Source organism: Bombina bombina, chromosome 2 (assembly GCF_027579735.1).
Source record: "Bombina bombina isolate aBomBom1 chromosome 2, aBomBom1.pri, whole genome shotgun sequence".
Taxonomy (NCBI): Eukaryota; Metazoa; Chordata; class Amphibia; order Anura; family Bombinatoridae; genus Bombina; species Bombina bombina.
This window is the reverse complement of record NC_069500.1, coordinates 965,609,047-965,627,113: the sequence shown is the minus strand read 5'-3', so window position 1 is coordinate 965,627,113 and position 18,067 is coordinate 965,609,047. Positions and strand designations below refer to the sequence as shown.

The 18,067-nt window shown below is 40.4% G+C and overlaps 1 protein-coding gene across 1 annotated transcript in view; it reads right to left on the bottom strand.

Moving 5' to 3' along the window:
- METAP1 (methionyl aminopeptidase 1) overlaps positions 1–18,067 on the bottom strand; it is a 163,594-nt gene that overhangs the window by 122,804 nt on the left and 22,723 nt on the right. Inside the window, exons 3-4 of the mRNA XM_053703458.1 lie at positions 8,019–8,131; positions 6,057–6,117 (exon numbers count right to left, since the gene is read on the bottom strand). Coding sequence (XP_053559433.1) covers positions 6,057–6,117; positions 8,019–8,131 — 174 coding nt within the window. The remainder of the gene's footprint in view (positions 1–6,056; positions 6,118–8,018; positions 8,132–18,067) is intronic.

The following is an 18,067-nucleotide window of genomic DNA, read 5'->3' as shown; positions in this document are numbered from 1 at the left end:
CTGACCCCAGAAGGGCGGCTCTCCATAACCGACCTCGACTCTTCACTGACAAGCCCTAAGGCTAGAGTTGCAACGAGGACGTAAAAAGACCCAAACATCGAAGACCGTGGTCAGACCAAAGGTAAAAAATGGAAGAGACAACAGCCAGAGATCGCTGAAAGATCTATCTTCCAAGACATCATCTTTAAACAGGCAAAAGCCAGAGCCTCGCAGCTCACCACAGAAGGCAGGGAAACCCTGCACACAACCCCTTAGAGTAACACAACTCTGGGCAGAGGAAGGACATGCCCGTGCAACCAGACCATATGAACCACCCAAGGCGGGAAGGAAGGAAACTTCGCCACCACAATAAAGTGCTTAATAGGCTAAAGAGTCAGCGTCCGGAAGATCTTAGAGTGAAAATGCAAATCATTAATCACTCGGCACACCAGACCCCATAGGTCACACACATCTTCCAATTCAAAAGAATGGAAATAACGGTTCTCAGTCCCCGGGGACCTGAAGAACCATTACGATGTCTGGAAAAAACAGATCCGTATCCCAAGCGAGTAGCCCAAAACAACCAACCTTAGATTGGCACTTACAACCCTCCATTCTGATGGGTTGCATTTAAACCACAGGCCGCATACTTCGGTAGGATCCGAGCCCAGAGTCCATAGAATAGGCCAAGTGACATTCAAAATCTAACAGCATTAATCAGCACCACGAGGGTGACATGAACCCCGGTAACAGCCGACAAAGCGTCCGACCAGTACCTGCCTGGTATAAGGACACTTTAGAACTGCCCAAGGTCCAAGAAAATTCGTCCCGAAGGATCGATAAATGAACTAGAAAACATAATTCTATTATGCAACAAGTGCGCAACTTCCGAGAAAGTGCCCATGCGACCTAAATCGCAAGTATCGGTTCCAGAGAACGTTCATAAAACGAAATTTTAACAAACATGATCTTAAGAAAAAAACAAATTACACACATCCATTCGGATCAAAAATAAAGTGAAGGCAGCACCCATCGGGGGCTTTCATGGTGAATGAGAATGACAACAGGACCAGCCGATTAAAAACCCCATTCATCCCAGCTCAGAACCGGAACCAAAAAACATAAATAAAAAGAAAACGGAGAAGTTAAGGAGATTGGTTTCATCCCCAAACGTCATATCCATTTTGCCGTTCAGCTGCTAAGGCCTCGGATCCCTCGGCCCACTAGGACTGGGATCCTCAAACATTGCCAAAACATGTCTTAAAAGGACACGAAGGCGAGCCAGCCTATAACAGATGGAAAAATCATCCCTCGTCGGGTCAACTGAAGACCTTGGCCCCCGAGATTGGGGCCAACGCTTCCCCAGAAGGCCGAACTGAATCTGGCAATCACACGCTCGACGGGCCCTGGTTAACAGAACACAGACAGTATCTTAGAAATATTTCACTTGGGAGATATAAATGATTCAGCACCATAAAAATGGCCATGCGGAACCGTGCCATAACCTCTGGAGGAAACAAGTCACCCTCCGGAGAAGGAGTAAAGGCCATACGGACACCTGCTTGCATAGCCGGGAAATGGTCTGGGGCACTCGCTTCAAGGGTCATGGAAACCTCAGGAGGCGGATGGCTCAACACACTCTAAGCGCCCTGATTCGGGAGAAGAGAGTACTCTAGAACGGCAATCGGAACATAACTGATGGGCATTGATTACCAGGGCCATTTTATATTCATCACAAAAGACGCATTCTCTGTATTGTAGGCATCCGTGTCTCGCATATCAGAATCCTCCATAATCTTGTGATTACAAAAATGACAAAAAACTAACTGGCCACCAATGACTGGGGCACTCACCACCTCCTGTGAACCAGACAAACCATGAGCAAGACTCTCTCGGTCACACACAGTCAGCATATGGAAGAGAGAAACAATGTAACCGCACCGTCATGAGGTGCACCGTGCCAGTCACAAAAAGGGCACACAATCTCGAAAGATTGGGTCATTAAAAGAAGGCCGTTATGTTCTAGAAAGGCTGTGAGCCTAACTATAGCTACACATTTGCAAATAGAACCATATAACAAACATGATTAAAGTCCCCCCTGTTCAATAACCCCCCTCAGGAAATATTAACCCATGATTCCATATTAAGATAAGAGGAGTCCCATTGGAACACTACCTTGTTTCGTTAACATTACATTCACATATCAAAATAAAATGAAATGATCTTACCGGAATCTACACCGTGGAACAGGAACACAGCACTTCAAGTGTGACAGATAGTAGCCTCGCTTCTGACATGGACTTGAGTGAAGAAAGGTAGGCAGCGAAACTCGTCAACGTCGATTACCAAGGAGCTGTTAATATGAGTCGGGATGGGTTTGCAGGAAAACTCTCCCTGCATATACGGACTCTGACTTTCATCCAAGCTCTCACTGAGAGGCTGACAGGATTACTTAAAACTCCAGTCCTTTTGCGAAGATTACTACCCTCCATAAGAGACTCTCTCGAACTTTTGACACTTCTCTGTCAACCTCCTGTGACGAAAGGCAAAGAATGACTGGGGGATGAGGGAAGAGGGGGAGGTATTTAAAGGGCCATTATACACTCATTTTTTCTTTGCATAAATGTTTTGTAGATGATCTATTTATAAAGCCCATAAAGTTGTTTTTTTTTTTTTTTTAAAAATGTGTAATTTTGCTTATTTTTATAATATTACATTAACATTGCTCTGATTTTCAGACTCCTAACCAAGCCCCAAAGTTTTATTTGAATACCGTCAGCTACCTTCTCCAGCTTGCTCCTGTTTGTGTAAAGGGTCTTTTCATATGCAAAAGAAGGAGGAGGGGGGAGTGTCTTATTTCCCACCAGCAGTGGGCTTTCCAACTGCCTTTTCAACAGAGCTAAACTGAAAGCTTCTAAGTACGTTTTTAAACGGTTTTATACTGGATTTTATATCAGTATCTGTGCATCTTATTCTTTATAGTAGTGTCTATTACATGCAGTTATATGAAAATGAGTGTATACTGTCCCTTTAAGAAAAAAAGTTTTTTTTTTTGGCAGGGACAGACTACTATAGTCTACAGGATGTGCGAAGTCTTTCTCGGTTTGAAAATTAGATATATATTTATTGGGCGTTATATTTTGATTTTAATGTTCCTTTAACAAAATAGCAAATAAAGGCATCTATCAGGACTCACAAAGTAAAAAGACATTTCAGAACATTATAACCAGGTACAGACAATTATTCATAAAGCAATAATGCTGTTGATTTGTTGGTTTGTCTTAAAAATGTGCAACTTCAAAGGGACATAACAGTGAAAAAGAAACTGCTTTAATGTGTTAGACCATTTTATTTCTGCTTTGTTGCTTGCACATTCCTATGGAGTTTAACACATAAGTTAAAGGGACATGGAACCCAAAATACTTATTTCATGATTCAGACAGAACATACACTTTTAAACAATTTTCTTCTATTATCTAATTTGCTTCATTCGCTTGGTATCCTTTGGTGTAGGAGCAGTAATGCACTACTGATAATTAGCTGAAAGCCAATGACAAGAGGCATATATGTGCAGCCACCAATCAGCAGCTCCTGAGACTACCTAGGTATCCTTTTCAGCAAAGTATATCAAGAGAACAAAACAAATGAGATAAGTAAATTGGAAAGTTGTTTAACCCCTTAATGACTTTCCCATTTTCTGTCCGTTTGGGACCAAGGCTATTTTTATATTTCTGCGGTGTTTGTATTTAGCTGTAATTTTTCTCTTACTCATTTACTGTACCCACACATATTATATACCGTTTTTCTCGCCATTAAATTAACTTTCTAAAGATACCATTATTTTCATCATAAAAAATGGAAAAAAAAACACACACTTTTTCTAACTTTGACCCCCAAAATCTGTTACATATCTACAACCACCAAAAAACACCCATTCTAAATAGTTTCTAAATTTTGTCCCGAGTTTAGAAATACCCAATGTTAACATGTTCTTTGCTTTTTTTGCAAGTTATAGGGCCATAAATACAAATAGCACATTGCTATTTCCAAACCACTTTTTTTCAAAATTAGCGCTAGTTACATTGGGACACTGATATCTTTCAGGAATCCCTGAATATCCATTGACATGTATATATTTTTTTTTATAAGACATCCCAAAGTATTGATTTAGACCCATTTTGGTATATTTCATGCCACCATTTCACCACCAAATGCGATCAAATAAAAAAAAAATGTTCACTTTTTCACAAATTTTTTCACAAACTTTAGGTTTCTCACTGAAATTATTTACAAGCAGCTTGTGCAATTATGGCATAATTGGTTTTCTCTGGGATCCCCTTTGTTCAGAAATAGCAGACATATATGGCTTTGGCGTTGCTTTTTGGTAATTAGAAGTCCGTTAAATGCCACTGCGCACCACACGTGTATTATGCCCAGCAGTGAAGGGGTTAATTAGGGAGCATGTAGGGAGATTTTTGGGGTAATTTTAGCTTTAGTGTAGTAGACAACCCCAAGTATTGATATAGGCCCTTTTTGGTATATTTCATGCCACCATTTCACCGCCAAATGCGATCAAATTAAAAAAAATAGTCAACTTTTTCACAAACTTTAGGTTTCCCACTGAAATTATTTACAAACAGTTTGTGCAATTATGGCACAAATGGTTGTAAATGCTTCTCTGGGATCCCCTTTGTTCAGAAATAGCAGACATATATGGCTTTGGTGTTGCTTTTTGGTAATTAGAAGGCCGCTAAATGCCACTGCGCACAACACGTGAATTATGCCCAGCAGTGAAGGGGTTAATTAGGTAGCTTGTAGGGAGCTTACAGGGTTAATTTTAGCTTTAGTGTAGAGATCAGTTTCCCACCTCACACATCAGATCTCCTGATCCCTCCCAAAGAGCTCTCTTCCCTCCCCCACAATTGTCCCCGCCATCTTAAGTACTGGCAGAAAGTCTGCCAGTACTAAAAAAAAAAGGTATCTTTTTTTTTTTTATCTTTTTTTTAGCATATTTACATATGCTGTTGTTTAGGATCCCCCCCTTAGCCCCCAACCTCCCTGATCCCCCCCCAAAACAGCTCTCTAACCCTCCCCCTCTGCCTTATTGGGGGCCATCTTGGGTACTGGCAGCTGTCTGCCAGTGCCCAGTTTGAAAATAAAATGGTTATTTTTTTTTTTTTTTTTTCTGTAGTGTAGCTTCCCCCCCTCAAGACCAATCTTCCACCCGCTCCCAGATCCCTTAGATTTATTTATATTTATATATATATATTATATTTACCCCCCCCCCTTTCAAAACACAATTTTTCTGTAGTGTAGCGGATTCCACCCGCTCCCTCCCCGTGCACGCGCCCGCCGCCTCCCGTGTGCGCCCCCGGCGATCCCGCCCCCCTCTCTCACTTAGACCTCATCGATGGCCGCCCACCCGCCTCCCACTTCAGCTCCCACCGATGTCCGTGCAGAGAGGGCCACAGAGTGGCTCTCTTTGCACCGGAGGGGTAAAATTTGTTATTGCAGGATGCCTCGATATCGAGGCATCCTGCAATAACCGGAAAGCATCTGGAAGTGATCAGGATAACTTCCAGCTGCTTTCCAAACCGAGGACGTGCAGGGTACGTCCTTGGTCGTTAAGGGACTTTTTTTTAGAGGACGTACCCTGCACGTCCTCGGTCGTAAAGGGGTTAAAATCACATGCTCTATCTGAATCATGAAAGAAAAAAAAAAAAAGGGTTTCATTCATGTCCCTTTAACACATAGCACTACTAATAGTTTGCTGAAAACATCTGTGAGCCAATGATATGAGACGTTTGTAGCCACTAATAACCTGGTAGCTACTAGTATTACTGCACCTTTCCTAGGTATGAAATTGTAAAGTCTCTTAAAACTTCATGCTCCATCTGAACCATGAAAGTATCATTTTTAAAAGAATTATTATTAAAAAAAAATTGATAGATATATATATATATATATAATATAATATATGTTGTTAATAGCACAAAAATGCAAGCATTGGTTAGATAATAAAAAGGTTTACAACCAAAAACAACCAAACAAAAACACACACCGACTTCATAGGTTACCTAAGGGATGATCTGCATAATCTGGTCTCTGGATGTAGCTTGGTACAGGTCGCATTGGCATCTGTATAAGAAGCAAACAGCGATTTTAGATGACTGGATATGATTATTAACATTTTTGGTGGGTTTTAGTGGTTTCTTTAGAGCAGTCTGATACTTCAGTTTTCTTCCTGTATGGTTGCAGTGAGCCAAAAAGGATAAAACAGGGGGAAATAATGTACTATATTATTATTATTTGCTGGTTTACTTGTAAAAACTTTAACATCTATATGATGATTATTCTATTTTTTACATTTCAAAAGTGTCCTAAAATAATGGTTTTATACAGTTTTATTCCAAATACAGACTTGACTGAACTTGTAAATTAAAGGGACAGTAGTCCAAATTAAACGTTCCTGATTCAGATAGGGCATGTCATTGTAAACAACCTTCCAATATACTTTTATCATCAAATTTGCTTTGTTCTCTTGGTATTCTTTGTTGAAAGTTAAATCTAGATAGGCTCATATGCCAATTTCTAAGCCCTTGAATGCCGTCTCTTATCTCAATGCATTTTGAGTTTTTTACAGCTAGAGGGCATTAGTTTATGGGTATCATGTAGATAACATTTAAAGGGACAGTGAACACCAGAAGTTTTGTTGTTGTAAAAGATAGATAATCCCTAGTAATTCCATAGTTTTGCATAACCAACAGTTATAATACACGGTTTACCTCTAGGATTACCTTGTATCTATGCCTCTGCAGACTGCCCCCTTATTTCAGTTCTTTTGACAGACTTGCGCATGAGCTCAATGTTATCTATATGAAACACAAACTAACGCTCCTCCTTGTGGTGAAAAACTGTCAAATGCAGAGGCGGCCTTCAAGGTCTTCAAGAAATTAGCATATGAACCTCCTAGATTTAGCTTTCAACTAAGAATACACAGAGAACAAAGTAAAATTGGATATAAAATTAAATTGGAAAGTTGTTTAAAATTACATGTCCTATTTGAATCATGAAAGTTTTTTTGGACTTGAGTGTCCCTTTAACTACACACATGGAGTTACTTATGAGAGGTCACTGAGTGGCTAAAATGCAAGTCTGTCAAAAGAACTGAGATAAGGAGGCAGTGCAGAGGTTTAGATACAAGGCAATCACAGAGGTAAAAAGAGTATTAATTTAACAGTTAGTTATGCCAAACTGAGGAATAGGTAAAAAATTATCTATGTTTTTAAACTATAATTTTTTTGGTGTTGACTATCTTTCATGATTCAGACAGAGCAAACAATTTTGAAAGTTTCAAATTGACTTCTATTATCAAACTTGCTTTGTTCTCATGTTATCCTTTTTTGAAGAGATATCTAGATAGGTAGCGTGCAAATGTCTGCAGCACTTTTTCCTGCCATGTAGTGCTCCAGACATGATTACGCTCCTGAGCTTACCTTCCTGTTGTTCAACAAAGAAAATTTGATAATAGAAGTAACTTGAAAAGTTGTTTAAAATGGTAGGCTTTATCTGAATCTTGAAAGAAAAATTTGGGGTTTAATGACCCTTTAAGTTTTTTTTTTGGTTTTTATTTTTTTTTTAACTGCTATTTAATAACCAGTAGTCAATTTTTTTTTTTACTATATCTGTAGTTTACCAGCCAGGTGAAAAAGTTACTAGTCTAGCAATGATAAATTTAGAAAACAGCCTAATGTCTCAAATGTTTTTTTTTTTATTATCTTTATGGCAGCGGTTAACAAATTTTATGTGAAATTTACTGATCATCCACAATATTAAGGAGTCATCAGGAAAACATTTATATATTCTATACATGGATTTGTTGTAAGCTAAAAAGTTAAAAGTAGCACTTTAGAAACTGTGACATTGTATTTTTCACACCCTGTGAAGGGTATTTGTGTTTGTGCAGGAACTTATTCCCACTACCTTATCTGCATTTACCATATTCCCATTACTCAGTTATAGGTTTATCATGTACCTACCAGTGGATAATGTGGTCTTAGTTTGCCCGTATACCGATAACCAGGCCAAGGATCTGTATTAATATCGCCTTCCATAGACCATGGTGAGACTTCACGTTTAACTTTATCATCTTCTGCAAAGTGATAAGAATGGCAAATTAAAACATAACTGTATTATTCAATATCCGTACACAAAGCCAAATATGTGAAGTTTATAGCAAATTTATGCTATTATCCAAAAAGCATATGGATATATAAGTTTAGTATAAACTTCACTGCTACTGTCATCAAAAATGTATATTGCCCCTTTTAGCCCTTGCTCACTTTTTAAGTAAGCTCTTGACCACTGAACAATACATTGAAGCTACTATAGTGTCTGCTGCTCTAGTCCTACAGTAAACAGATCACCTTTTACTGAAGATGTGTGCTTGTCTAGTCATGTAGTTATTCTATAAGGTTTATGTTGGTATAACTTTGACTACTTTTGTACATTCAAAGGTATGAACCATAATTGTACTACACCACACAGGGATGTCCTAGATAACTTTCACAGGCGATGAAAAAAAAAACAACCCATAAGTTATGCTTACCTGATAATTTAAATTTTCTTCTGAAGGGAAGAGTCCACAGCTGCATTCATTACTTTTGGGAATTCAGAACCTGGCCACTAGGAGGAGGCAAAGACACCCCCCAGCCAAAGGCTTAAATACCACCACCCACTTCCCTCATCCCCCAGTCATTCTGCCAAGGGAACAAGGAACAGTAGGAGAAATAGCAGGGTGAAAAAAGGTGCCAGAAGAAGAAAAAATGCATAGTCACCTCATAGAGATAAAACACGGACGGGAGCTGTGGACTCTTCCCTTCAGAAGAAAAATTAAAGGTAAGCATAATTTATGTTTTTCTTCTTAAAAAAGGGAAGAGTCCACAGCTGCATTCATTACTGTTGGGAAAACAATACCCAAGCTAGAGGACACTGAATGCAATAACGGGTGGGTACAAAAGGCAGGCCCCTTCGAAAGGCACCACAGTCTTAATTACACAACACCCAAAAAAGAAGAAATAAGTACAAATGACGCAGAGAAAAACCCGAGCCCAGGTAACTGCACATCAGTTACAACACCGGTAAAGCCGAACTAGAGACCACTCAGACCCAGAGTCCAAACAACCTCAGAAGCGTCTGCCTCACAGAACACGACATCCAAGAAGGTACCCGGCATAAAGATAAGGACCGCATCTCAGGAAAACCAAAGTAACTTATCCCACTCAACACCTAAAAGCAACCCATGGTTGTGTTTACAAAGGCAACGCCCAGGGAGTCAAACTCCCTAAAACACAAGGACCCCAAAAGAAGGATCCATACACAGGGAAAATGTCCTCAAAAAGGACTCGAGAAACCCCTCATGTCCCCCAATCCCATACCATACCCTAAGGTACTCCAGGAAAATCAATGCTCCATAACATATCTAGATCTGGAGGCTAAATAGGCGGAGACAGCAGGAACAGGATAAATATCCCAGCAGCTAGAACAGAGCTCTCACAGAGAAACTCAAAACGTCTGAACAGGAACTCTCAAAGACCAGCCTCTAAAAGGAAGGCTGACCCTATCGCTAACTCAAAACCGCCTAAAGGCACGTCAAGCTAGTTAATAACCAGACAAAAGCAAGTAGCTGTAACTGGATACACCATCACTAAGAAAATCGCTGTGGATGGTTCCAACTGTAAATCACCAAGGGCGTACAGCCCACCGAATAGCGACTCCAAGAAGCGCACCCTCCAGGCACCAGACGCCGGTAGAAAGAAGGAGGACATCTAAAGTCCTCCCTCAAGGAAAAGGCCCATAGCAGAACAGTCAACACTGCGCAGAGTAACCGATCCCTAATCTTCCCTCTGGGGTAACGGTCCCAGCCCAAAGGCTAGAAAAAAGACCAAAGAACAAGAGTCCCAGACTACAGGAGAGAAGAGAGGATCAACGAGGAACAAAATCCTCTATTAGACTGCTGCTACAAGCGGCATGCTACCGTGAGTCAAAAAGACGAGACCCCCTACATGCAGTTGTGGACCAAAAAAAAAAAAAGGCACACTTCCCAAGGGAAGAAGTCCCCCAAAAGCCACAGCAACCATATATTGGATACACGTAGTAGAAGCCCCCACGGAAGCAAAACCCTCAGTCTCCTGCTGCAGGAACGGAGGAACCAGACAATGCATCACAGCTCCCCTCCCAGGAATCTGAAACACAGGAAGGGAAAAAAACCTGCAAGGCAGGACCAAGGACCCCCAGGACTCCACGATACTAAGGTAATTCTGAACACGGAGAACCCAAACCCTACTCTGAAAGAGAAGGGAATGAACAACGGAAAAAAACAAAAAAACTACCATAGAGACGAGACCCCTTGGCCACATCGCCAACTCGGTTGAAAAGCACCTGGAGTCTACAGGAACATTGTGAATGTACCAGAAAAAGGTACCAGAAAAAGGGGCCCGTCAGAAAGGCCTAAAGCCTGAGCCACAGTCACAAAGGCATCGCTCACAGAGTCCCAGCCCCAACGAAGAGGGCTCACGGGACCACAACCTCAATTGAGAACTGAACCGTCCAGACCCATCCACGGAGAGACAAGGACCAGGCCAGGGTTCTCGACAATGGACGATGAAAAGATCCAATCTCGGAGAGAACCCTAACTGCCTCCTCCAAGGAGGAGCGCACCTCTAAAGGCCATAGATCTGGCGATCTATAAAGCCTCAAACTCAAGAGTCACAAAGGACTAATGAATAGTCTGAGAATCAGCATCCAGAGAAATTGATCGCAAGAAATCTCAGGAAACTCCTGCACACCACCTCTCAGAGTAACATGACTCGGAACAGAGAAAAACATGCCCGCACACCCGACCAGACGATCCCCCCCAAAAGTGGGAAAGGATAAAGCTCCACCATCGCAAGAAAGAGAGCATTAGGCTTACGAGTCAGCGTCCGGAAGAACCTTGAGTGAAAACCAAACGTTAATCACGGGGCACAACAGACCAAACAGGTCACACACCTCTCCCAACTTCCATTTAAAGGAAATAACGGTTCTAAGTCTCTGGGACCTGAAGAACCTAGAGTCGTCTGCCGAAACAGAACCACAGCCCAGGCGAATAGCCCGAATCGACCACCCTTAGAGTGATAAGCACCACCCTTTGTCCGGAGAAGTTGCATAAAACCCACAAGCCTCATACATCAGTAGGATCCGAGCCTGGAGTCCATAGAATAGGCCTAGAGGTATCCTCAGCACCACAAAGGTGACATAAACCCTGGTAACAGCTGAAAAAGTGCTCAACCAATACCAGCATGGTATAAGAGCACTTTGGAACTGTTCAAGGTCCAAGAAATTTGTCCCGAAGTATTGATAAATGAACTAGAAACGAAAATTCTAATATTCAACAAGTGTGCAACTCCCGAGGGAGTGACCACGCGACCATGAGTCGCAAGTATCGATTCCAAGAAAGAACATTCATGAAACAGACCTGAGCTCAAGGAAAAACAAATTTAACACATCCAACCAGATCAAAAATAAAATGAATTCATGAAACAGACTTGAGCTCAAGGAAAAACAAATTTAATACATCCAACCAGATCAAAAATAAAATGAAAGGCAGCACCCATCGGGTGAACGCCCAAGGTAAATAAGAACGACAACAGGACCAGCCGAGTAGAGGTCCCATTCACCCAAGCTCAGAAAAAGAAACCGAAAAACATAAAAAATATAAGACGATAAGGAGATTGGCTTCATCTCCTAACGTCATATCCATTTTGTCATCCAACTTCTAAGGATCCCGCTGCCCACTAGGGCTGGGATCCTCTAACATTGCCAAAACATGTCTTAAAAGAACCCTAAGGCGAGCCAACCTATAACGGAAGGCAAAATCATCCCTCGCCGAATCTGTTGGAGACCTCGGCTCCAAGATTGAGGCCCCCTGAATCCTCACGGGCCAACGTTTTCCCGGAAAGGCCGAACTGAATCGGGCGATCCCACGCTCAATGGGCCTAGGTTAACGGAGCACGGACAGTATCAGAGAAATACTTCACTTGGGAGATATAAATTAGACAGTGCCTCTGGCGGAAACAAGCCACTCTCCGGAGGAGTGAAGGCCATAGGGACACCTGCGTGCGTAGCTGGGAAAGGGTCTTGGCTCAACGCACTCTAAGCTCCCAGACTCAGGAAAAGAGAGTACTCTAGAACAGCACCCGGAACATAACTGATGGGCATTAAATTACCCGGGCCATTCCATATTCATCACAAGACACATCCTCCGTATCGAAGGCATCCGTGTCGCGCATATCAGAATCCTCCATAATCTTGGGATTACAAAAAGATAAAAACTAATAGGCACCCTTTGACACCCCCAATGGCTGGGGCACTCACCACCTTCTGTGAACCAGACAACCCACGAGCAAGACTCTCTTGGTCGCACACCATCAGCATACGGAAGTGAAAAACAACGTAACCGCACCAGTCACAAGGTGCACCGTGCCAGTCACAAAAGGGCGCGAATCTGGAAAGATTGCATCATTAAAAGAAGACAGTTATGTTCCGTAAAGGCCATGAGCCTAAGTAAAGCTACACATTTGCAGATAAAATCATATAACAAACATGATTAAAAGTCCCCCCTGTTCAATAAAACCCCTCAGGAGATATTAACCCATGATTCCTTATTAAGATAAAAGGAGTCCCACTGGGACCCTACCTTGTTTCATTAACATTACATTCACATATCGAAATAAAATGAAACGATCTTACCGGAATCTACGCTGTGGAAAAGGAACACGGCCCTTCAAGTGTAAAAGATAGTAGCCTCGCTTCTGACATGGACTTGAGTGAAAAATGGTAGGCAGCGAAACTCGTCAACGCTGATTACCGAAGGAGCTGTTAATATGAGTCAGGATGGGTTTGCAGGAAAACTCTCCCTGCATATACGGACTCTGACTTTCATCCATGCTCTCACTGAGAGGCTGACAGGATTACTTAAAACTCCAGTCCCATTGCGAAGAGTACTACCCTCCATAAGAGGCAATCTCGAACTTCTGACAATTCTCTGCCAACCTCCTGTGACGAGAGGCAAAGAATGACTGGGGGATGAGGGAAGTGGGGGAAGTATTTAAAGGGACAGTCTAGTCCAAAATAAACTTTCATGATTTAGATAGGGAATGTCATTTTAAACAATTTTCCAATTTACTTTTATCACCAATTTTGCTTTGTTCTCTTGGTATTCTTAGTTGAAAGCTTAACCTAGGAGGTTCATATGCTAATTTCTTAGACCTTGAAGGCCACCTCTTTTCAGAATGCATTTTAACAGTTTTTCACCACTAGAGGGTGTTAGTTCATGTGTTTCATATAGATAATACTGTGCTAATGCATGTGAAGTTATCTGGGGGTCAGCACTTATTGGCTAAACTGCAAGTCTGTCAAAATAACTGAAATAAAGGGGCAGTTTGCATAGGCTTATAAACAAGATAATAACAGAGGTAAAAAGTATATAAATATAACTGTGTTGGTTATGCAAAACTGGGGAATGGGTAATAAAAAGGGATTATCCATCTTTTTAAACAATAAAAATGCTGGTGTAGACTGTCCCTTTAAGCCTTTGGCTGGGGTTTGCCTCCTCCTGGTGGTCAGGTTCTGAATTCCCAAAAGTAATGAATGCAGCTGTGGACGCTTCCCTTTTAAGAAGAAAACATTAAATTGTGTCGGTCAACCAACTGGAATCACTGTGTACCAACTTGAGTTAAATATTGTAAATATTGTTAATATTATTATTGTTACAAAACTTTTTATTTATATGTAAATAAAACAGTGACATTTGAATAGTTTTTGGGAGAGTAGTGTAACACGTTTAGTCATTTTTAAATAATGCTGTTGCGTGAATTAAATATACACATCTTAATATGAATTTGTTGTGAGCAAATTATAAATGGAAAGCACAGAGTACTAAGCATAACAGTACCTTTTCCACACAAATTCCTAAACATTCAAATAAACTATTAGCTTACATCCAATCTAATTCAATATCTTAATCATATCTTTTGATATAGCCTTACTAAAAAGTATAACTATATTTTTAGTAACACTACAGCTGAAACTTAAGAGGGAGATGGATCCTACGAGATGATATAAATTACAGGGCTCAATAAAATCAGGTGCCAGTTAAATGTCCAAAACCTACAAAAAGATTTATAATTCATGTTGCTTGCCCTATGTTCCCTATAAAAAAAAAAAAAAAAACCAAAATATATGACCTTGGTTTTCAAAATGCTGCAAATTGCCTAAGCCAGCTGTTTGATTTGCAGGGTACAGAATTTGCTTTTTGGCACCTCTTGAGAACATGTAACAAGGAAAACGTTACCATAAAAAGGGGCGTTTATAGTCTTTTTAATTATACAAGCATCGAAGGGATGCGCATGCAGACTGTCAAACACAGATAAGACGCATGCACCAGTATTCTAAATTCACGACATGTGATTGACCCCGGTACTTGCACAAACGTCCAATATGGTTGCCTGCAGCTTTATGTATGCTTGGCAGGCAATGTGCATGAAAAACAGCAGAAAACCTTATAACGTTTCTCAGAAGTAGTTTTGTAAATGTTGAGCATTTCATATTCACTTTTATATCAGTTGCATCTATTTTGGCTGGTAGAAGTATGGTGTCATTGACAGTTATTTTGATTCCTCAGAGATAGTTACAACAGCTACTGTTTGCATAGGGGTATTAAATAGTTGAATAAAAAAAATATGAAAGACAAATTTAAGGATATGTAGACAACTCAATATAGTGTATTTTCAAAAAACAGCTACAGGTGGCCCTCGGTTTACACCGGTTCAATTTGCGCCGTTTCAGAATAACAACCTTTTTTTTTTCAGTCATGTGACTGCTATTGAAAAGTATTGAAAAGCAGTGCACTAATTAAAATAGCCAGTAGGTGGAGCTGTCCGCTTGTGTTGCAGCAAAGTTATGCAACCTTAGCAGACTTAAATTAATCTGTGTACACAGGACAGACCTTATCTATCGAGCAACAAGATCTAGCAGCCACTTCCCTATTATCTTCCTGCCCAGCTGCTTGAGGTAAGGGTTCCTAACAGCCTATTAATCAATCCAGATTGAAATGCATAGAATAGGTGCAGACCCAATATTATCTAACATGCTAACAATGTAAAGAACTGTTTGCAGAAAAATGCAAGTAAAAAAATGTTTTTTTTCATTAAACTTAGTTTGATGATACAGTCTGTTGTGTGATTAAAGTCTTAATTTCAAAGCTTTAAAAATAATGTATTAGGTGTTACTTATGTCAATTTTGAGCGGGGCCTGGAACCTAACTCCCTCACTTCCCTCTGACTTACATTATAAACTTGGTTTCAATTTACAACGGTTTCAATTTACGACCATTCCTTCTGGAACCTAACCCCGGCGTAAACTGAGGGCTACCTGTATTTACTTTAGCAGAAAAAGAAAACTACATGTTTCTCCTAAACTGAATGATGTGTGCATGACTGCAAAACATTATCACTTCTTCACTTAGCATAAGCCAATCAACATTCATGGACTGCAAATATCAAGGACTTCTTGACAGTAATAGTATAAGAACTAAGGGCAGTCTATGCATCAAACTTTCACAAACTGCATATATTAAATGCATATCAGCCCATAATCTTAGCCATACTGTGAACTATTGAAAATAAAGTGATTTTCTGAATTGTTAAATCTATAGGACATTTTATATATTTCTAATTTTATATTGTTTTCTCATCTCTTTCAATTATAAACAAAAAAGTACATGATAAGGAATCTTTAGGAACATGAGTAAAATAGATAGGCGACCAATTTGAAATAAGAAAAATGTATAACTAAAAAATGCAGCATAAGGTGACAGTGCAAAAATTGGAAGCTCTAATTATTTAGAGCATGCAATTCTTACACTATCAATGCTGCAACTCAATTTATTTAACCTCTGCTTGGGAGTTAGAGAAATACTGGTCTTGTGCAGGAAATAGCATGACCCCACCAACAACCTGCTATGTTCAGCTTGGCAGCTGCAGCACTGGGCAGGACTTAAACTATGTGTTTAACACATTTAAAGACAGTCTACTCCAACATTTTTATTGTTTAAAAGATACTTAACACCTTTACTACCCATTCCCTGGGTTTGCACAACCAACATTGTTATATTAAAGAGATATGAAACCCAATTTTTTTTCTTTCATGGGCATGCAATTTTAAGCAATTTTCTAATTTACTCCAATTATCAATTTTTCTTCGTTCTCTTGGTATCTTTATTTAAAAAGCAGTAAGATAAGCTTAGGAGCCAGCCCATTTTTGGTTTATCACCTGGGTAGCGCTTCCTGATTAGTGGCAAAATGTACTTTTATAACTATTAAACCTCTAAAAAGTCTACCTGTTTCTAAGCCCCAGCAAGCCGCCTCTGATCTCAGTGCATTTTTATAGCCTTTAACAGCAAGAAACTGCTAGTTCATGTATGCCACTTAGATAACATTGTACTCACTCCAGTGGAGGTATTCATGAGTCAGCACCAATTAACTAAACCGTAAGTCTGTAAATAACACTAAGATAAAGGGGCAGTCTGCAGTAGCTTAGATACAAGGTAATCACAGAGGTAAAAAAACAAAATGTATGTTTACCTGATAAATGTATTTATTTCTTGACACAGTGAGCCCACGGATCATCATCAATTACTGTTGGGAATATCACTCCTGGTCAGCAGATGGAGGCAAAGAGCACCACAGCAGAGCTGTTAAGTATTACTTCCCTTCCCACAAACCCCAGTCATTTGTCCGAAGGGAAAGGAGAAAAAGGAAATAACCCATAATAAGTGCAGAGGTGCCTGAGATTTATATAAAAAAAAAACCTGTCTGAAAAGGAGAGAAATTAAATAACACAAGGTGCAGAAGTGCCTAAAGTTGATCTAAACAAACCTGTCCGAAAACAGGGAGGGCCGTGGACTCACCGTGTCAAGAAAGAAAGAAATTTATCAGGTAAACATAAATTTAGTTTTCTTTCTAATGACAGGGTGAGTCCACGGATCATCATCAATTACTGTTGGGAATCAATACCCAAGCTAGAGGACACAGATAAGGGAGGGACAAGACAGGTAACCTAAACAGAAGGCACCACTGCTTGCAGAACCTCTCTCCCAAAAGAAAGGCTCAGCCGAAGCAAAATAATCAATTTTATAGAGTTTAGAAAAAAGCTCTACAGAGGCCTCTATCTCGAAGGCCCAAAAAGACGACACCTCCCTATTGGAGAGAGCTGTAATTCTCACAGAAAGCTGCTGACCAGCAGACTCATAAGCCCTACAAATAACACTTCTCAACCAAAGAGAGAGAGAAGTGACAGAAGCTTTCTGGCCTTTACGAACACCAGTAAAACAACACACATCCAGAGTTCAGACGAGGTCCCTTGTAGCCTGTAGATACAAATTAAGAGCCACACAACGCCTAAGTTGTGCAACAGGCGTTCTTAATGAGAAAAAGGATTATGACAGAGAGAAGGAAAAACAATTTCCTGATTAAAATTTCTGTCCGAAATAACCTTAGTAATAAAACCAAACTAGGTACGAAGAGCAACCTTATCTGCCCGAAATAGGCGATAACGATAATCACACTGCAAAGCGGAAAGTTCGGAACCCTCCAAACAGAGACATAGAAAGATAAATAAAACTTTCCAAGATAACAACTTAAATTCTATGGAACGCATATGCTCAAATGGATCCTGTAGAAAAACCTTCAAAACAAGGCTAAGGTTCCAAGGGGGAACAACTGACTTAAACACAGGCCTGAATCAGACCAGACCCTGAAGGACTGTACATCCGGCACGTCCGCCAGATGCTTGTGCAGCAGAATGAATAGCCCTTCTCAAGGCCCCTCCTGGAGAAAGGATAATATCCTTGGGATCCTGTCTTATAGACTCCTTCTAGAGATAGGCTTACGAGCCTGATACATGATCTCAACAACCAATTCGGAAAACCCACGCTTAGTTATACAAACTCCAAGCCTACAGCTTCAGAGAGACAAAATTTGGATGAAGG